Below are 21,915 nucleotides of genomic sequence, written 5' to 3'. Positions count from 1 at the left end.
TTTTGTGTTTTAAATACCAAGATAGACTTCTCTCATCATGAGTCACCAAATTGTTTTTACCTTTTGACTTATTTGGCTTTTTTTTTTTTCCTTTTTTATGTATCTGCCTGCCTGCCTACATTGACTGTTGTTGTGTGGTGGTTTTTGTTGTTGTTTTTCTGTTTTGGTTTGTTATTTTTAATTGCTTTTCCTGAGAAGGATCTGTCAGACTTTGCTGCTACCCATTTAGGGAAAAATGTGGGAATGAAGATAAAGTACATGCCATTTGTGGTCCAATACTACCCCCTGGTATGGGTTACTGTGGCTTGTTAATGGTCAGACAGGGATGCAAAAGGAAAAAAAGAAGGTGGGGGGGAGGGCAGATATGTCTGCAGGGTCCAAAAGAAGCTTGTATTTCTGAGATGGTGGATGGGGAAATGTTTCATTATGGGATTGGGGAGCTGAAGTGGTTGCAGTCATTAAAACTCTCTGCAGCTCTGGGGCTGGCCGAGCTTTGTAGAAAGGTCATGGGTAGGCAAGGACCAACCCCGGTGAGAGCTGTCACAAAAGTCAGGTATTGTGCATGTGGCTACCACAACTGGACAAGGCTGGAGTGAGGACCATGGGATATCATGTTTGGACCCTTTTGGTGACCAGAAGAAAGCATTTATTTTTTGGCTTCCATACCTTGCTATCCATCCCAAGCTTTGTTTAACTACGCAAGTCTGTGAAGAGTCGCTTTCCATTTTTGCATGAGATTGCAGAAATCTTAAGCCTTGCACAGATCGTTAAAGTATTTTCTCCATGTTTGTGGACATTTCCTCTTGGAGATAGCAGTTGACCAAGAAAAACAATACTGGTTCCTGATCTGCTTAACATAAATGCATTAAGAAAATATATTTGGACAGTTGAACTTTTCATATTTGTCAAAAGAGATCGCCCAAGAAGTGTAATTTACTGTACAGAGACCAATGTTTCATGTTATTCATGTCCTAGCTCCAAGTCAAATGCATGCCTAGAAAGCATTGTAGGGAGCAGCTGAGGTCTGGGACTTTTTTCCTCTGAAAAGTGCTTTCAGGATTGGACCAAGGAGTAGCACTCCACACTATGGCTCACCAGAACTCCATCTTTTAGTAAAAGAGAATTCATATACTACATTTGATCCATTTGTTATCAAATTAGCATGCAATTACTTGTAAGAAAGGTGTTCTGCAGTCAGTGGTCCAATACTTCTGGAGCTCCCATACTTTAGGTAAAGAATTTAAACGTTTCCTTAGCCCCTCAGCAGATTTTCTTTCTAATGCTGTTGAAAATGGGTATAGGATTTTCTGTTTAAATGATCTCCAGGGCATTTTGCCATTCACAATCTCATGTTAAACTTTTCTTTCCATTCTTGCTTTGACCTGTGCAACCCATCCATTACATTTCTGGAATCTCAGAGGCTCATTAATTAGCATGCAAATTGTGGTGTCGTTGACCTCACTCATTTATTTTAAGCTATGTCCATAGCTATTGAGTGAAAGACTTAGGGAAACAATGTGGTGTTGGCCACAGTTTATCTCCAAGTCTTAAAATAACACAGATACCTCAGAGAGTGGCATGATCTTTAGTGACATTTTAATTCTGTTGGCACACTTTAAAATAGCCAGCTGGGACATCGCAGATAGACTTCAGTTTTGAAGCCTTGCAGTCACCATCTGAATGCCAAACTTTTGAGGAGCAAAATAATGCATTTATATATAGATGAAACAAGCTGTAATCAGGCTGGCCTCGCAGTACATGCCAGTAATTGTGAACAGCTGCATTAGAACAATGCAGCTGTTAAAACTCCTCCACGCCCAAGAATACATCTACTTGTCTGGTCCAAAGATCACTCCTGGGTGTATCGATATGCTTTTCTTAAGAATAGAGAGAATCATTAGGGATGCAATTGTTTGAAGAAATCACTCCTTGATTGTATGTTATCAAGGGAGTGTTGGGTATACGCAGACTAGCAGAGATTGAGAAAACAACCCAAACCCCTTCTTGTACAGCAAATGAACAGTATCTCTGCTTTGGTGTCTGGAACCTCCCAGGCTTTAACTGTATCTGCAAAATGCACAGTGCATAATTGCAGCTGGATTAATGTTGTTTGTAGACTGTGCCTGGTTGCTCCTTCCTCTAATGGGCCAAAAGTGCCTGGGCAAATGTTGAACCAGTTTACATGGGAGTAGGTGAGAATACTGAAGGGCAAGGCACTCAGATGTGGCAAGATAAGCTGTCTGTGTACACGTGTGCCCTTTTCTACAGAATTGGTAATCTAGGCTCTGATTGAGAGAGGTAATGATATGGAAGAATAGGTTTGTTCTTTTTTTTGGGAAGAATTGCTCCTCTGTTTTTATGCTGGTGGTGGTTACAGGGTTAGAACGAGCCTGGCCTCTATGGGTAGTAGAAGAGTTACCATTTTCAATTCACTTTAAAAAGACCCTTTAAATCGTACATACCAGCAACTTAATCTAGATACTGGACTGTTTTTGACATAGAATGAGGCTATAACATGCTCAAAGACCTCAAAGTCCCAGTGACTGAACCTGAGGTTGAGGAGCCAGCTCTTACATGTGTTACTACCTGCATAAAAACTGATCACATTTCTTTGTGCTTGCTTTCCTATAGTATTACACTAATTGTTTCGTTTCACATTTGTTTATGTAGTCAGAAGTATTTGCTTGGTATGTGTTACTTTTAGTTTAAACGCATTAAATGTAGGATGGGTACAGATAAGAAAAACGAAGTGACTTAATCATTAAGCCGTAACAAACCACTAACAACAGAAACAAAAATGCTGGCATGCTCAAGCCTCTTCTAGCATGCCATTGTGGAGCTATAAAAATTTGTGGTGGGAACAGGTAATGTTGCTCTTTGGCCCGTTTCTGAGGCATATTTTGTGCCAGGGAGTTTCTAAGGACCAGAACATGAAACTGAACAAATTCTTTCACCATGGTGGAAGCCAGTCATACTGTCTGTGCTGCTTTTTCCCCTGGAGTTTTCATTGGAGAAAACCTTTTTGTGGCCTCTGGTTCAACTGCAAGAAGTCACGTCACAAAAAGAAGGCCAAGAACAAAGATGTCAAGCTTACAAACCAGGAAATATCCAGGGAAGCCTGTACTTCTGCCTGAGAAGTTTCATTGTAGAAGTCTTATGTGCTCTGCGTGCACTAACTTCCTAAGGAAAGCAGTGGTACAGGTCTCATTTTGCCTGCGTGACTGATTTCCAAACAGCATGATTAAAAACATCTTGAGGCTAACATGACTGTACTGCTTGTAGTGCTTTGGGACACTGAGCGATGTTTTCCCTCCCCTGTATTAATTCCATGAAGAAAAGTGTTAATAGGAAGACATCAGAAAGTCGAGGAAATGATTTTCTGCAAACGTTAGGCAAAACCTTCTTGCTGCTAATTTGGTTCTCCAGTACTGGCATTAGTCAAATGGCCATTGAATTCAATAGCTTAATGAGACTGCCAGAAAGACAGCAAGCTTGAATAATGGCTGTTTGACCCAGGTCCAAAAGTTTTCTGATCAAAAAATTTCAAAGCGCTGTTGGTTTCCTTCCCAGAACCTGAAGTAGCCTTGGGATTTGGCAATCATTTGGCAGTCATGCGTGAACAGTGGTGCTTCCTGTGCTCCTGGCCAAGGCTAGAGAAATGGAAAAGCTTACATTTTGGAAAGTGGAAACATTTCTTAGAATGCAATTCTTCTCACCTGTGAAATTGAAGAGTATCTGAACATATCTGAGAGTGAAATTTTATTCCCCTTTTCTCAGAAAAATTAGGATTTTGCACTTGATATATTTTCTGGCTTGTGTGATATACTTAATGCCCTTTATTTTAATTCTTCTTTTGAAAATCAACTTAATCTTGTTCCTTTTATTTCAAAATCAAGAGTGGGAGAAAGATCATTTTCATTGTGTTCCCTCTATGATGGGTTCCTTGCTTCTCAAAGCCTGGTATTTTACAGGCAGCTCACCTGACCCCCAGATCTAACCTACCTTGGTCTGCTCTGTAATTCATATCATTTTTCCCTTGGTAAACACTCATCTCATTGTTTGGGTGCCACAAATAATGTTACTTGTTTCTATTTACACCTTTGTTTTTCAATTACAGTATATGCCCAACACCTGTTAGTTTCCTCTGAAAAGCACATCTCTTCCACATGCAAGGTTTATGATGCTAACTTGTAGGCATTCTTTAATTATAAAAGGGTATGTATGTGATGATCTGTCAAAGGACAGTTGTCTCTAAATGGATTAAAAGAAGCTTACAGGGTTTAAAAATGGTCCGTGCCCATCATATGCTGAAAATAGTTGAAGTTAGCTAAAAGAGATAGCTAAATAACACTAATAAATTACATATAGCAGGTAAATGTTTGGATTCTTAATTCCAGATAGTAACATTTGGAAATATGTGAATGTGCTTTGTAAAGATAAGAGGGGGAAAAAAAAAAAAAAAAGGTAAATATGTCAAGTGACCAGTGTTGCAGTGTTGTTAGGTAAACTGTTCCTAAGCATCTGCCCACAGGAAAAAATGAGACACCATTAAAAAAAACAAACAGTCCTGTGCCATGCAAGATCATCTCTCAGCTGTTGAGAATCAAAATTGTCCTGTCCTGACTCATCAGTAGGGCTCTTTCTACCTCACTCTGGGAGACAGCATAATGAGAATGTATTAAAGATTGAGCGTTTGGAAATAAATGTGTTCTTGAATGATAGTAGTATCATAAAAGCGTAACAGAGTAAGAAAGATTTGTGGTAAAGCTGGGAAAAACTGGCAGGTTTTCAGGCATACATGTTTTTCTAGTGGTCTGAAATAGAGCTAAATGCAAGTAGTGAGCAACTGCTGAAAGTTTTACTATCCATCACTTCCACCATCTAACAGAAAGGTAAGTGGTACCTGCAGTCAAGCTATAACCTATCAACAGGGAAGAAAGGTGGTAAAGTGCTTATCTTCTCAAGGAAAGAAAAATAATTAACAGCCTGTGCCCCATGGAGAGGCTAGTGATTGCAGTGATGATAACTGTATGTCATAAAGAAACTAGGAAGGTTTCTTTCTCCATATTTACTTTAAGTTCGATTGTTTTCAGTCTGTTATTCACCTGCAAGGAAAAAAAATCCCACTTTTTAAATGCAAATGTTTTCTCTAGTGCAGCCAAATTCTGTAGAAAGCTGTTTGGGGTTTTTGTTTGTTTTGTTTTGTTTTGTTCTTGACAAGTTTTTGAAAAAATTTGTTGCCTTTGAAAAGTTCCAGCGTATTGTCAGTAGAAAGTCATGTCTGTGGCACCGAACCACAAAACCCCATGAGGTAATAAAAACACTTACTGTGCCTGTGAGTAGTTGCTTGCTTATTTTTGTCTTGCTTTAGAGCAGAAGTAGTTGTTGCAGCATTGCGAAAAATGTCAACGGGTTTTGTTACTGTCAAGAGTTTTTTTTTGCATCAGCTTTGCTTCAGCGATCAGTTGCTCGCGAAAACTGTTAATTGCCTCATAAGCTGTGCACATGCTGAGAATGGTATCCCTCAAGTATTTGGAGCGGAGAAGGGTAAAAGCTACTTTCCTAAAGCTAGGCTGTGGGAAGGGAGACCTCTTTACTTAGCTGCATCGGCCTGAGTCAGATGGGATTGTTCATTTTTTCTCTTCTTTTACAGTTGCTGCAAATGACAAAAGAATTATAGCAGTGTGTTTTATACACCTTTACTTAGTCAGCATGAGCATTTCCATTATAGTTGGTCCCTTGGTTTGTTAACTACAGGAATTAGCTCTTTGAGATGACTACTGCTTTTCAATCATTCTTGCTTAGCTCTTGCAGTAGACAAAATGATTTCCAGCTCCAAATCTTACTCTGGCAGTTGCTCTTTGACTTCACTTTCCTTTAAAGGTGTGGTTAGACCTGAGGCCTTCTAGATACAATACTTGCAGGTTTTCTTTTATATTTATACGGCTTCTTTCAAATAGAAGTTTTTAAACATCTAAAGCTGTGTTAATCATGTCAAGACACAAACAACTTTTCTGAACATATTAGATCTATGAAACATGCTGTTAAACCAGTGACTTCAAATATGTAAACGGATGAACAATACATGGAAGTGATAAAGGCCAACAAAAGCAAGGACAAGAGGTGGATGCAATGTGGAGAAGTGAACTTCTAGGAAGTGTGTATTCATTAAACTGATCCTGCAACAATTCTGCAATGTGATTAACAGTGCTTCAGCTTTGCTGTCTCTACAGTCACCACCTCCTGTCACCCCAGCTGTGGGGTGCAGAGGGGCAGGAGAAGTGATACACTTCTCAGTGTAGTCTCAGTGTACTCTACTTGTGAATGGGTGAGCTGCTTGGTAGAGGAGAAATGCATTGACCTCCCATAAGATGTGAAACTTAAGTCTAATGGCTCTGTAACATTCCAGTTTCTTCATCCGAGGGAGAAAATTTGATATAAATGCTCATTCCCAATCATGCACTTACTAAGAAAAAAAAAAATCCCTAATAAGGGTATGTTGGGATTGAAAAACTTTTTTTTTGTCATGAATTTCCAGTTAAAATACACGCGACTGCACTTTCAAGCTCATTTAGACTGTGTTTTGGACAAAGGAGGTAATTTAAGCATTAGTCACCATAGTGTGGTAGGCACTGGAAAAAATAATTTAGTTTGTAGTGTAGAATATCCTAAATTATAACCTAGATTTGATGCCAGACTGAAGTCAGCATGAAGTTGAGCTTTTTTTTTTTTTTGAAGGTTTTAGAGGAATGACTATGTCTGTGAGTCGTTTAGACCTGTGCTTTTCTTTAAGCTGGTTATTTTTAAAAGGTAGCTTGCTGTGTTAGAATTAGTGTCTCATAAATGCTTCTTAAGAAAAATAAATGTATAAATTCCGCTATTGAAAGCTGGGGTATAGTTGCTGAAGGCTTTTTGTTCTGTCTTGATATTTGCACTTAACTGTTATATACTGTTACTTGGCAAAATAGCTTTGGGAATGCTAAATAAATAAATAATAAAAATTAGTTATAATAAGTTAGAACTAATGGAAGTGACCACCATCACTGAAGGAAATGCATGGGCAAATCTTATAGATGAGATGTTATTTTTCCCATCACTTGTTAAGCAGTGACAAGGTAGGATCCCTGCCTCCTGAACTTGACAGGACTTGGACACCCTGAGTCGCCTACAGATCTGCCGGAAAGATTGTAGCACAAATACCGTGCTTAATACAGGGGATGGTTTTCCTGTCTTGACTCTGGCCAAGGAGTCATGGGCAGGTACAGACAGACATACCTCTGCTGGTCCAGTGCTGGTTGTATGCATGATACCTGCAGGTTTCTAAACCTTGTGTCATTACAAGAGTGAAAAGCATGGTTTTGGAAATCTTTGTCAGTCAGAAGGTGAGATATATTCCACAGGATTTTTTTCCCTTAACTTTTAGTTTGTTTTTGGCTTTGCCTTAATAGAATAAAATATTATCTGACTGCACTTAAACTCTCTTTACAAATGCGTTTAGTAGGGTTGCCACAGACCACAGGAATGAGACTATGAGCGGTGGTTGCCTTTGGGAGGTCTTGAAAACAACTAATCCTTTGTGGGCAGGAATACCAAAGCAGAGGGCAGTTTCTTCCTCTCCTAAAATGTCAGAACTGCTTATTTTAGCACATAATAATGAAATCCCCAACCTTATTTAAATTCGATAGGGACCTACGTTTGATTTGGCTGACTATCAAGTGAGCAGCAAAGCAAGGACATAATTTTTCTTTCTTTTACCTGGCTTTATGCTTCATCTTAATCCAAAGTGCTGAGGACTGCATGGTCTGGGGATGTGAACATGTTTAGCATATACCAAATGCAAAATGCTGATGCTTACATTATATTAACTTACATTATATTAATTTTCAGCCTTAAACTTAATGAAAATGGAATATGTGTTGGATGATTCATAAACTCATATTCCTAGGCAAAACATGACAAAGTACTGTTTCAGAGATGACAAATATTATCTTGACATACTATTATATAAAGAACTAAATACTAGTAATCTTAACATACTCCATTAAATACACCTCAGCAAAAAGTGTGAAACCTGAAAGCCTAAATAACAACTCATTCAAAATTGGGTTTAAAGATACAAGCTGTTTAAATATTGCCCACCTGACTGAAGAGCTCCTTTTCTGCCATTTCAGATTTAAACTGAGCATGAACATAAACTCTCTTCAATATTTTGTTTCTTAAAGCTGAGACAATTGTGTCTCACACTGGTGTTTGTATTTTAATATTTTAATATTTGAGTTGACAGCTTTGCAGTCTGTTTTTGTAGGACAAGAGGAGAAATATGCATTTTTAATATACAAATTAGCTTGCAGAATAAGAATTTAGCACTAAGAGTCCTTGATGTACTTGGCATCTGAAATACCATTATCTTTTAAAAAAGCAAATGAGCATTCAGTCTTCCTCCTTCCACATTTGTCATTATTTGGCATGTTCAACAAAATAAAGACTAATGGACTGAAATAGAACAGGTAATGGCTTATGAGAGAAAATGTGATTGACAACCATCATAGCAGCCTGTTGGTATGCTACCAAGCACCATGACCAAAGTACAGTTTGGAAAACATTGCACTGTGTTTTTTTTTTTTTTTTTTGTTTTGTTTTTTGTTTTTTTGTTTTGTTTTTAAAGGAGGGAAAAAAAAATCATCTTTTTGCAATGACTGCAACACTTTCCAGTTCTCAAGTTTCCATGCTTAATGATAATTTGGTTACCTCTTCTTTTCTCTGTGTGGGGATGTACATGGGTTTACAGTTTCTGGGCTGCAGGTGTTTGTCATAGCAAGATCTCTAGAGCACCAATCTAGCTGATTCGTGTCAGCTGGGGCAGTGGGTCCATTTCTACAAAGCTGTGGGGAGTGTAGTTGCAATGTATACTACCTGGCAGATGACTCATGTTTTTAACGTAAGGCCAATGTTTCCAATAATGCATAAGCTGCAACAAGAAGCAAGATTAGGAATGTTTCTTCTCTTCCATTCTTGTGATACAGAATTTGTAGGAGCTGAATTATGTCTGCAGTGGGGAAAGGGCTTTGGACTAGGGAAAAAAAAATTTGGATTTTTCTTTTTTCTGTGCTTTAAATTACATCTTCATTTGTTTTGGTTCACATAGCTTCTATTAAAAGTCATAGCTTATTATATATAATGTTAAACATTTTCTGCTTGTCATTTTCATGTTTTCATGAGAGTTGGCTATCTTATAAAAAGCAAATGCATTTAGCTTTCTGCCCTGTCAGCTGGTTGATGTCTAGAAATACGATGATTCAAAACCAAAAGCAACAACAACTAAAAAAACATAACTGCAGGCTACAGTGGTAAAACCATTAAAAGATGAGGTTTTCAGCAAGAAGATCTGAGCATTGGCTTTTCAGGGATGTAGTGTCTGCTGCCAGAAACTATACCCTGAAGAAGGAGTTAGTTGTCAAAATAAGAGGAAAAAAAAAATCCTTCCATTCTTCTTTCCTCCTATTAGAAAGTTTCAGTTCAGACCAACAAATACAGTTCTGTAGAAAGTCTTCCAGCCTTGACTTCATTTTATGAATGAAGATTTTGTGTTCTTCTCCTCTTGTATCTCAGACTGGAGTTTGAGCAATTCTTTAAGTTACAGAGATACAAAAACAAAACAAAACAAACACAATACCTATTTTATTGCAGGTATTCTGTGTTCCCTTTGTTTTTAAAGGGGTTGATACGTGCAGATATGTCCTGGTGGTTTACCATGTAGCGCCTTTACTAAGGAGACTGGTGATGGTGGAACCTTAATGGAGTTCAGGAGAGACAAATCTGAAACTCTTCTTCTGGGTTTTAGGTTAGCTTAGGTTAGATAAAGCTTTATGAGTTTAGCAGCCAGGGGCTTGGGCCTCTGCTTTGCCTTGAATTTAATTCTCTAACGCTAATCAGTGAGATTACAGTGTTTTGTTGGTGATCGATTTTTAGAGATGACATACCAAATTGGACTCATAGCTTTAGTTGGGGGTTTCCAGATATTAGTGATTATGGAAGGATTCAGTTATGTTGCTTGTGGCTTTTTGGTGGGTGAAATACTTGGAAGGGGAAATAAATACAGGGAGAATTTAAAGAATGAACAGTTTTTGCTAGGCACGCTGCTTATAGCAGGAGCAGACTAATTCATTTCCCTAATAAGGCTGTGCTGGAAGTTGGAATGTTTTGAATTGCATTAAATGTCACAAAAGTATTCATTGGAGAGGAACAGCTTGTGGGATGTTTGGAGAACAAATTTGATCATGTTTGTCTGGTCGAAATGAGCTGTTTACACAGACTAAATATATCTTTTTTTTTTTTTTTTGAAAGAGCAAACATCTGTGATGGCAAAGTGTGCACAAACATTGTGCACTTTCATTTTCAGTATCCTGGCTGTCAGTAACTGACCGCTGTTGACTGTATTTTCACTGTCTGTAATAATTTGTAAGGAGATGGAAGCCTGGAGCTCGCTCCAGCAACCATTAGCCAAGGTCTTTTGTGTGCACTGTTTATAATAAGCATTTATACTGAGCTTTCATGTCTTTGTTTTGTTTGTATGTTACAAAAAATATTACACAAACTCATATACTGAACTGCCAGCTTGAAATCATTCAGAAAATACCCTGCTTCAAGCTGTCCTGCTTTTCTAATGAGTAGTAACAGGGCAGGAACGTCATCTCCTTCTGAAAGCCTCTATCATCAGGTATCACTGCATCACCCCGCTTAACCAAAGTAGCATGAAATCTTAACATCTAATTGCTAGGTGGGAAACTACATGCTAACAGCTTTAAAAAAAAAAAAAAAAAAGTGCAAGATTCTGTAGTTAAATTATTTCTTGCTCTACAGATTTTGTAATATCTTTCCCAATTCCAAGGGCAATAGCCAAGATGTAAGCACTGTAGCAAGTGTTTTCGTAAATGTATGTGTTGGACATGGACGTGTTTTGCTCTTCAACATGAACTGTGCTTTTCCTCTTGTACTGTCTTGTCTAACCACCGTGCATTTTTCACATTCAGATCCTGGTGGCTCAGTTTGCTGGGTGAGCATTTTCTTTATGCAACGCTGGATAAATCACAGATTTTAGTCTGATTATGGTCTGAAGTCAACAAGGCCAAGCTAAACTGTTTGAAGTATGTCTGGGACACGCAAATTTATGTCCTTGTTTCAAGTATGTTTGGGGGAAATAAAGCAATGTTATGCTGTCTGGCTCCAATGTTAAAAGAACATTGGAAACATTGTAGTTATCAAGCCCCCCCTCCCTCTGACCCCCTTTTTAATGGCATTTTTAAAGACTAATTTTGAAGAATCTCTTCAGATCATCTGGAAATAGTGTTTGAAATAATTTTTGTTAAGTGCTGTATAGGTGAGCGCAGAGCCATCTCATACATTGCAAACTTAAATTTAATTATTTTGTAAAACTAATGAAGTGCATTTCTCTTGTAGACTGAAACTTCAGGGTCTAACATTTGCAAACTTTTTTTTTCCCCAGCCATGAAATTTGGGAGTTGATTTGAATAGTGAATATCTTTCTACTTCTAACTGTTAGATCGGTTTAATAAATATACAAAACATTGCAAGTTACTTTATTATAAAATGCATACCTAAAATACAGAAGAATCTTCTACTCTAGTCTTTAAAAAAGAAAGAAGAGTTCCATATGTGTTGGCATTTTTTTTCTTCTTGTTGCTTTTGTCGCTGCAAATTGACAAGTCCACAATTAGGCATGATTAACGATGCACCCTGGTGCTTTGGAGGGCCAGAGGTCAGTGTTCTCATAGGCTGCAAACTCTGTGGGAAACCGGAGAACAGACCTCTTCCTCAGAGCAGGGAAACGCTCTATCTGAGAATTATTGTTGATGTGGACATGATGCATGTCATTGACGATGCACAAATGATGAAGGCAAAGTGCAGAAAATGATATTCTTGTGAACTGTAGTTATTGGTTTATGTGGTTTATGTTGTGTTTTTTTTTCCTCATTATTCTCTGCTTTTTTCCTTATTTGTTTATTTATTTATTTATTTTGATAATGTAGCATGTGGGTTTATATTCATCTCCTTTTTTTTTTTTTTTTGTAAGCTAGTTGCTGGACCTGAACAACAGGAAGGCTGTTGTTGGTATCAGATGGGCCTTGTGAGCCAAATGGCTTTCAGGGAACAACTAAATGAAGTAAACATTTTAATCAGCTATTAATAAGGAAAAAATATATTTGTTAAAAGTTGAGAAGACATCACTTATATGGGACAGCATGCCTACTTCAAATCTAGCTGTCCATGTTTTCACTGCTAGAGTAGTAAGGCTGGTTTATACAGTAGATGTGTTTAATTAAAATGTAGCTTCTGTTCCCTGTTCTCCAAACAAACTTTTTTGCCTCATTGGCAAACTTTCTTTTAGATATGATAACTCAGCTTCAGTTCAGCAAAACCCTTTTTAGAAGATTTTTAGGAAATCAGGTTTGCATGATTTCAGGCAGGATATGATTAATGTTGCTTTGACCAATAAAGTTCCCAGCTCTCTGAGCAGCTACCAAATATGGCCAGAAATGTTTTGAAATGTGGCAGGAAAGCAATTTTCTACCAAAACATCAAGAAAAGACTAAATTGTATCAGCAGCAGTGTTGTCAGACAAAATGTCAGTGAGTTGGACTTTTTGTTGTTCTATTGCTTTTGAAAAAAAAAAATCAGGGTGTGTGTTTTTGCACATACATGCATGCAAATCTGAAAAGACAATAAATCAAGTGAGATGCTTTTACCTATCACATATTGCAAATTCAGTTTAGGTATAATGAAATCTGTTAATTCTTTATCTTCTTCGCCCTTTCCATTATGATACTTCCTTTACTTCCCACCACCCAGTGGCAGTCTCAATGTACTCATTGTTTGGAAGAAATTTTTTTGCTATCTACTGTGGAGTTCAAGTGATATTAAGTTTACCTTTGAAGGCCAGAGAATATACCAAAAGTTCCTGTATTATTTAAGTTGCTAAGCTGTTTAGAAGGACTTTTATTGTTCTAAAAGGAAGCTTTCAGTTTTAAGCCTGGATAAGGGTTATGAGCTTTAAAATGCAATTTGTCTGACCAGAACTTTCTGAGTTTGAAAGGAAGGAAAGCAATAAGCAAATTTTGACTATGTCTCCAGACTGGTGATACATTATTATGAATTTCTAAATGAATTAGTACTTGGTGACAAATGCTAGAGTTCCTAATATTGTATCTGGATAAATTCACCTAGTTTGTTTTTGCTTTTGCCCTATATTAACTGCGATGGAGTAAGTTCAACTTGAATACTTCTTGTTTCCCTTAGAGGAAACAAATGATATAATTTATATATCTGTGGGTGGACATAGTGAGTTGGAAAAGGGAAATACTTAAATATTAAAGCATTTGTTTTTACAATTATGTGTGTTTTTCTCTTTCAGAGTTGCTTCTGTACCAAAACCTGATCTCATTCATGTACCAAAGGTATGTTCATCATCACAACCAAGAAATGTAGCATGTGGCACTGTTACCCATCTGTCAAACCCTGTTGTTGATAAGCACTAGCATTCAAACTTTCCTTTCAATATAACGTGCTTGATTTCCATGTGTTACGTTAAGACTACTGCAACTTTTGGGTCTGAGTGATATTTTTTTTCACTCACTCAAAAAAGAATCAAGAGAACTGGCAAATGATCATCCACAAAAAAAAAAAAAAAAAAAAGTGAATAAATGTTATCTTCCAACTTTTGGGGCTTTTTTTTTTTATAGAAAGATAAAGCTGAAATTTTTCTATATCCTCAAGAGAAAAACTGTAGTAGGGTTTTTTTTTTTTTTCATAGGCACTGTTTTTTTTTTTCTTTTTCTTTTTTCTTTTTTAATAGGCACTGAAATCCCCCTTTGTATTTGAAAGAAGCTTATCTAAATACAGAGTTTCAAAGAACAATTCATCTCACTTTACTTAGAGCCCTGGGGGTTTATTTGTTCTTGACTTCTTTTAATGTTATGTCCTCAAGCAACAGTTTCAAAAAACCCTTTTCATAAGTAGTCTATTTACAAACCTAAAAATGCTTACAAATGGCTGGGCATCTCTCTCATCAAGCATATATTGGAAAATCCTCTTAAGTGGACATAAATAATTGTATTACTGTCCTGCCAGACCTGATTTGAAAGGCACGCAGTTTGGCACCATCTTGTTAAAATACAGCTCCTTGAAAACAAACAAGCAAAGAAAAAAACAACAACCCACTGAATTCACTTTTTTTTTTTTTGTTGTTGAGAGTTTTGATTTGATGAGTGTATATGGAGACTTCATTGGACAGATGGAATAGAAATAAACATTCTCAGATGCTAAAATGAGTTAGGGGGCTTTCTTTCCCCTTTAAGTCACCTCACCAAACTTGACAAACTACAAAACTGGACGTTCACTGGACGGCAGTTGTCTCTGTGAACCACTTAGAGCTGAGTGATTCTCCTGTATATAAAAAATATTCTGGGGAGATTATGTTTAAGAAAAACTGATAAAATATTCTGGAATAAGTTGGAGGTTGTGAAGGGATTGTTTTGTTTTGTTTTTTTCTTTCTTTTTTTTTTTTTTTTTCCCCATCGACAGTTGCTCTAAAGAGAACTTTATAGAACGAGAGAGAAAAAGGAACAAATGGCTGCTCCCTCATATCTCTGACCCCAGGATAGCCACACTTTTGTTTTCCCATGTGGCTTTAGTATGTCAGATGGTATCAGTCTTGCACTTCTCCATCTGGAAACTATAACCCATGTCGACCTTGAGTTACAAAGTTGTGACTCAGCCACTCAAGTGGCACCTGGTCCCAGTGTCTGAAGCAGGGATAGGAGCCAGCCTGTATTTTGGCCAGGGAAGCCTTTGTCCTTGTAGTCGAGTGGAGTTGACAAGCCAGCTTGGGCCCGAAGCACTGGCCTCTAATAAATGAGCTGAAGGGCCCCTTGTTCCTCCCTTGAGGCCCCAATCAACAAATCAATGTATAGTGTGTGTGTGCGTATGCGTGCACATGCAGTTTGCATATTGGGAACGTGCATATCTTGAATTGGGTTTGAGAGGTGGAATGTGTTTTTTAAAAAACACTAATTTTTTCCACATGAATTACCCAGTGGGTTTTGCAATGGTGTGGTTCTTCAGTTTGTCTTGAATTTGATTTGTGGGGTGTCTGTTCTGGATGTGATGTGAGGAGTTAGCATCATGGGATTTCATTTTGACTGACCGTGCATGCTTGGGTCATTCCCTTTCCTAAATGCATGGCTCATTTTTTTCCATGTGCTTGTTGACAACGCTCTTGGTAAAGCTTGCTTCTGTGTTGTTCATTCCTCTTACTTCACACTAGGCGGATTGCCTCTCTCAACAGCACTGAAAATACGTTGTGAGGAATGTGCATGTGGTTGGTGTGTTTTTGTGTGTGCATTTTTTTTTTTTATCTCACATAGGAAGAACCTAAAGAAGTAGTTAAGCCTGTGCCCATTGCCTCTGCTGCTGCACCCAAATTCACTGCCACAGCCAGCGTGGCTTACAATAAGACCCCGAGGCCCTTCGGAGCTGTGACCTCCTCAAAAGTCACCTCCATCCCATCACCATCCTCCGCCTTCACCCCAGCCCAGGCGGCGGCCGTGCCCCCCGCCCCGGCCCCGTTTGCTGCACCAGGACTGCATGTTAACGCCAAGCCTAACGCTGACGGGTGGCCACCCGCGCCGAGCACTGCTAAACCTGCCGTTAATGTCCCACGGCAGCCCGCCACGCACAATGCCGCCCCGAGCGGCCATGTCAGCGACGGTGCCCAGGAGGTGGCGGAGGGGCCGCGACGAGGATTCAGAGAGAACCAGGGTGACAGTAAACAGCAAAATGGGTAGGTGGGATTTTTTTTTTGCTGTGAGGGTCTTTTCCTCACAGGAAAAAAGCTGGGCTTGCTCGAGGGCTGAGGAAAACACATCTCGGGTGTGCCACCCAATTGCCAGAAGCAAATCTTTGAGGAGCAGCATGTCTTGGAAAAGGGGTGTTTTGAAGGGCTGAGTCTGTGAGGATTTAATACTGAAACTGTACCAGTTTATGGTGTCACACCTAAATTACAACAGACCACACCAAGATGGGTTGTATCACGATGTGTTTCAGACCTTGCAACAAGCCCAGCATTCATTTGGACACCTGTGTCTCACTGTGTCTGTTGGGTCCCAACGTGGAGGCTGAAAGCAGCAAGCACTTGGAGGTGGAGAGTGGCCTGTCAAGAAGGATTGGCGACCTTTGATGTTGATCAGTATTGACCATCTTCTTGCATTTTGGGTTTTCTTGACTTATTTTCAGTCTCAAAAACTTAAAACCTGAAGGCTGTGACTAGTATTTCCCATTCTTCAACGGAAAGGGGCAGGAGGAGTAGGCCCAGTGCCCATCTCATCTGATCTCCTCTGAGCCTAAGTATATGAAGAAACCTACAGAAAGGTACTCATCCACATCAACTAAAAAAACAAATCACAGTTTCAGGTGGTCTTCTCATGGAGAGAAACGCTTCTTTATGCACCCTTACATCGCAGTACTAGTATTTTCTATACACACATTCATATAAAGCTGCCCGTATGCATTTTATATGACACCATTGTCATGGTGATTTTAAGACTAGTCTTAAACAGATGATGGCAGGAGTCCATACTGCGCAGAGGTGGGATGAAAGCAGGAGATCCCAAGGACTTGCTTCCTGATCACATGTTGCCAAACTCTCTTTCTTTCTAGGAATGCTGCTTTACCAAGTAACACGTAAGGAGTATTCAAAAGCAGTAATCAGTACGGAAAAAAAATGAACAATAGCAACAAAATTAAGTCTCCTGGAAGGAAGTGCTGGAGGCATAAAGTAAGCACTTAATGATCAAGACAGGGTCACTGGGTGCACATTGGTACCTGCCCTGCCTTATGTTTAGTGAATGAATGATAGTGACTGAGGAGTATCATTGCTGGTAGGTTAGGAAATCCCTGTCTTGCTGCCAGCCATGCAGGTCTGGTTTGGGAAATCTTAAAAGCATTTGGAGCTGGGGAAAAAAAAACAGCAAGAACAAAGAAACATCAACTACAAATCAAAACTTTATTTTGCTATCTTTCTTACAGCGGAGTTTTAGCTGGAATTAAATGTGACTTAAATACTAGTCTTGCAATCCTAAAGTAGAATACAAACGCAAATGAACAAAGAAACGTTAAAGTGATTATGTTGATCTGCAGCTACCCAACGTGATAAAAAAAAAAAAAAAAAAAGTTTGCTCCTGTTTTGTACTCCCTTTTTCAAAAACAAACTAACACAAAGAAAGGACAACTTGTATATTTGCATCTTGTTTATAGTTAGCTCTGCTGAGCGAATACAATTCTCCAGACACAGTACCCTGTTGTACTCAGAATTTTTGGTTCCTTCCTTCCTTCCTCCTAACTTCCCCCTAATCCCATTCAGGATATAAATTATTTGCCTTTACTTCAGAATGGGGAAGGAAGTTGTATTTCTCTTGTTTACTCCTGGCATAAAAAGAGACCAATTTGGCTTCGCTAGGCTGTATACAATTGTATTTTTATCAAGACCTTCTTGACAACTCTCACTTGAGAAAGTGCTTGCTGCTTAAAACAGGTAAGATGTCCACAGACTTCACTCAAAATTTTAACTCAGCTGGACTAAGTTTTTCCATTATAGGTTCTCTTGATGGTTTAAAGTTTGACTCTGTATATATGGCTTTGCCATAGCTTGGATTTGGAAGATCCTATAATAAATATTTCAAGAAGCAAAAAATGTATTAATGAATGAAAACCTTTTTTCCCTTGCAGATAACAACAGTGACGAAGTTAGTATCAACAGCACTGGAGTTGAATTATGGTCGTTTTTCTTGTTGGAATAACCAGCATGTATTATTGTTTTGCAAACAAAACTATGTTATATAAAGCTCTTACAGAGTTTTATATTTAAATTTTGCAAAACAGCTTCAGCTTTTTTTAGTAACTTCTTAGTGTAGCTAATGGTTTTGTCTGCATTGAAGATGATGTGATTTTGCTTTTCACCGTGTTAAACTTCGCAGCATTTTTTTTAATTATAATTCCAGAAAACATTCGTGTGGTGTTTGTGTGTATTGGTAAATTCTTGCTGCACCTATGGCTAATTGGTGTTGGCAATACAACTAGTAAATGGTGAAATACAGTATAAAAGGAAAAATGTCTTGAGGAGTATGGAATGAACGGCCAGATGTTGAATTCGTACAACAAAAATAATAGCAACATCTGTACATTATGATTTATGCGATCTGTATTTTGTGATTTCATGAGATTTTACTGGCTTGTCATTTCTGCTCTTGCCTCAAGAGTGAGTCAAGACTGAGCCGGTCTCATTGAATATTCCTTTGTCTCTGGCACCACCTCGTGCCTTAGTGACTCATTACCATCAAGCCTTTAAAAAAGGAAGCGGTGGGATCCGCAAAAAGAAAGTGAGGGGAGAGAAATCAGCAGGATATTTTGTTTGATACCACTATCATCAAGTGTGAAAGACTACTTATTTCACTGTGGTAGTTGCTAGAATGCAGTCATCTGCATGTAAATAATTACATTTCCATGTAACTCTACATCTTTAATGACTGCTTTAATTTTCAGATTTTATTCTTGCTATTAACTGTGTTGTTGCTTTACTTCATTTTCTTTGGATTTCTTTTACTCTGTCCTGGAAATACCACTATTATTTCTATCCCCCCTTCTTCCTGGATAAGTACATTTACTTCACTAATATTGTGTGTAAATTCAATCTTTGCTTTAATTTTGAATGATAGCTTTCATATCATTCAGGTGTCGAGTATTCTTTTAAGTATTTATTAATGCATTCCATTGAATGGGACTAATTATTTCTTGTTGACAATAATGTACAACATTCTCATTCATATATTCCACCTTTCTTTACTAGAAACACTTTGGCCATTAAAAAAGCAGTGAGGAAGTAGTGGCAAAAATAGAAGTTGACTTTTAAAAGTTTTCTTTTTCATAGAATTATCTTTTCCTAGGAGCTAGTTTTGTACAAGTTATCTCCTCTAGACTTTGTAAAAATAAATGCACATACAGAGGGCCTGAAGGATAAATGTTTTGAGATAACTAATACAGAATTTAGGAATACATTAGTAGGAATCTTGGGTTCTTTCCCTTAACTGATCAGTGTCTTTACTTGTTCTTTAGATCATTTACTTCAAGTAAAGCTTCAAAATCCTCTGTTTTCATAGGTCTGCTAATCCAGGGACTGATAATAGCATGTAGGTTATTGAGGAGAATAATTCCAGATGAAATCAACACCCTACTTGTTTGACTTTCAGAGAGCATCGATAGCTTCTCTAGAGCATCGCTAGCTACCTTTTCAAAATACACAGCTCCATCCCCGGTCGTACCAATTGCAAAAAACTTTGCATGTACTGGGTGACCTTGCACATACCTAGTGCTTTGCCTCCTGTGAACGAAGGGGAGAATTTGTCCAAGGCACTTAACCAGATCCTAATTGACTGCACTGTTTTATCAAAACAAAGTCCCTTCTTATTCCTGTAAGGTACTCACTGTAGGTTAAATTCAAATTAAAGACTGAGAGCTCTGTACTGAGGTTTTGGTAGCAGAATGAGAATATCACTGTTTATTGGGTTTCAGTGTCCTTTCCCATGAGATTAATTCAATAGAATAATTAGCTGTACTTTTGTTTCAAGCTTCTTACTTTATTTCTTGTTTTCTTTTTCTCTTTTTCCTGTTTACACTGGGAAAACTTTCTCTTGCTGTCTTATTCTGTCATCTCCAAGGAAAATCCCACCCAAACGGTAAATGTTTAAATATGTAAATGCCTTGATAATACTGATTTTTACTGTTTCAAATGTTCCAGTAGTGAAACAAAGAAAAATATTTTAGTTGGATTAGAGTAATTATTAAACTGTATCTGGTTCAGAGAACGGAGCCTGCATTCAGATGTGCTTGTAGAGCTCACCGCTGTATCCAAACTCAGAAGCTGCCTTTAATCACTGTGAAAAGCCACATATCTGACAATGTCTGTGTAGTTACCCTAAACTAGATATTTGTGGAGTTTTTAGCTCACTATTCTCTTCTCTCTTTGATGCAGCCCCCCGCGGAAGCACATTGTGGATACTTATACGGAGTTCTACCACACCCCTACTCACAGCGATGCCAGCAAGAAGCGACTGATCGAAGACACTGAGGACTGGCATCCCCGGACAGGCACCACCCAGTCACGCTCCTTCCGCATCCTTGCCCAAATCACCGGCACTGATCACAGTGAGTAGTTTGATGTTAAAGAAATAAAAGTAATGGCCTTGGGCAGATAGGTGTTTTTAAAAGCTATTGGGGAGGGGAAATAATAAACCAATTCAGTCACATGTATTACATTTCACCTCATGGATAATAAATCCAGTAGGGAGAATTTTGGTGAGCTTTAAAAGGAAAACAGTTTCAGAAGACTATAGTAGGAAAATATTTTTATAAAACTCTTGCAATTGCTAAATACCTCAGGACATATACATTACTGGACATTATTCCTGTTTGACTGGGATTTTAATGTTCTAAATAACCCTTAAAAATAGCCTTTACTCCTAAAGAAGTTGGCAGATATGTAGTTATTTCTTTCCCCCCCAGCATCACCAAAATGGCAACACTTCTGTTCAAATTTAATGCCTCAGAAAGTACAAAGAAAAAATAAGGCTTTTTCAGGCATGTAGAAAATCTTTGATGGTCATACAAAGGTGTACTATCTGCAGTGATTTTAACCAGTCAGGAGCACAAATCCATAGCTCCTCAGTTTATTTCCATCCTTTGTTTATGATATGCTACAACTACATGTCCTATGGACTGGAACTGAAAATGCAGAGGTGGTCTTTCCCAGTCGTATAGTTTTATGATGAAACTTTAATTTCATGTTATGCTCTCAGTTGTGATTTATTGTCTGTGATCTATAACACTGTAAAAGTTGTCAGAAGTGCTATCAGGACATTGGAGGTCTGTCATGTTCAGACTGGGGTATTTCATTCTTCTGCTTTTTACAGCTAATACTAAAATAAGTTGTTATTTTCATAATACTAAAATTAAGGCAGTGAAGACTCCCTCCATGGGGGCAGATTTGATTAAATCAAATATCAGTTCTCTGGCAGAATTGCACTAGACACCACTGATAACATCTCCCCTGTGAGGATTAATGTACATGGGTGAAAAATATTCTGAATTTGGACAGTTAACAGATTGCTTTGTGGTCCTGTGTTGCACTAGTAATGCATCATTATCTATCTTTGGATTCTCTTCATTAATCTGTTTTAAGGGCAGAATATGAGACCTGAATGTCAAATAACTTATCTGTGTTCTAATCTAGTATTGATAAATTAATCATGTTGGCAATTACTACAAGACCATGATGGCAAATATGTTTGCCAAACTTACAGCAGGGCTGAAATTTTACATTATCCTGTCTGCAGTTATAGCCTGTCATCAAACAGGTGCCTGGATTGTCACCTGATATAAACCCTCTGGATGTTTGTCCAAAAGAAATGCCTCCAAACTTCCACTCCTGTTCACCCTTCTCACACCTTTCTCAATGCCAACATGGACAGTGGGCCAAGGGACAGGACAGAGACCAGCAACTGCAATTGTGCTGGCAAAGGGGCTCTTGAAGTTTATAGACATATCTCATTTCCCTTAGGGCATATTTAGAATTGAGGAGTCCTAACGATCCTTGTTGTAATTTCCTACTGGGGTGAACGCTTTGGCACAGGGGAGAATCTCGGTGTTTGGTGGTGCTGACAGTGCCATAGAAAGTCAAGATTTTCTGTTTTCTTTCAGTGAAAGAACCAGAACATGAAGCTGCAAAGAAGACTAAGTGAGTTGATGTTTTACATTATTACATTAATAATTTGCATGTCTTAATTCATAACT

At 38.2% G+C, this 21,915-nt stretch overlaps 1 protein-coding gene across 14 annotated transcripts in view; it reads left to right on the top strand.

The window, feature by feature from the left end:
* The window catches only part of PDLIM5 (PDZ and LIM domain 5), a 129,708-nt gene that overhangs the window by 56,814 nt on the left and 50,979 nt on the right, over positions 1 to 21,915 (top strand). For 8 of the 14 annotated variants that reach the window (XM_038177793.2, XM_072037011.1, XM_072037010.1 and 5 more), the window contains exons 4-8: positions 13,430 to 13,472; positions 15,441 to 15,856; positions 19,785 to 19,802; positions 20,099 to 20,271; positions 21,823 to 21,859. In XM_038177793.2, coding sequence (XP_038033721.2) covers positions 13,430 to 13,472; positions 15,441 to 15,856; positions 19,785 to 19,802; positions 20,099 to 20,271; positions 21,823 to 21,859 — 687 coding nt within the window. Of the gene's footprint in view, positions 1 to 13,429; positions 13,473 to 15,440; positions 15,857 to 17,799; positions 17,817 to 19,784; positions 19,803 to 20,098; positions 20,272 to 21,822; positions 21,860 to 21,915 lie in introns of all 14 variants that reach the window. The other 6 variants (XM_027455589.3, XM_072037017.1, XM_072037016.1 and 3 more) reach the window with 3 other exon arrangements.

This window comes from Anas platyrhynchos, chromosome 4 (assembly GCF_047663525.1).
Source record: "Anas platyrhynchos isolate ZD024472 breed Pekin duck chromosome 4, IASCAAS_PekinDuck_T2T, whole genome shotgun sequence".
NCBI classification, from domain to species: Eukaryota; Metazoa; Chordata; class Aves; order Anseriformes; family Anatidae; genus Anas; species Anas platyrhynchos.
Note: the sequence above shows the minus strand (reverse complement) of the source record. Positions and strands in the feature narration are given on the sequence as shown.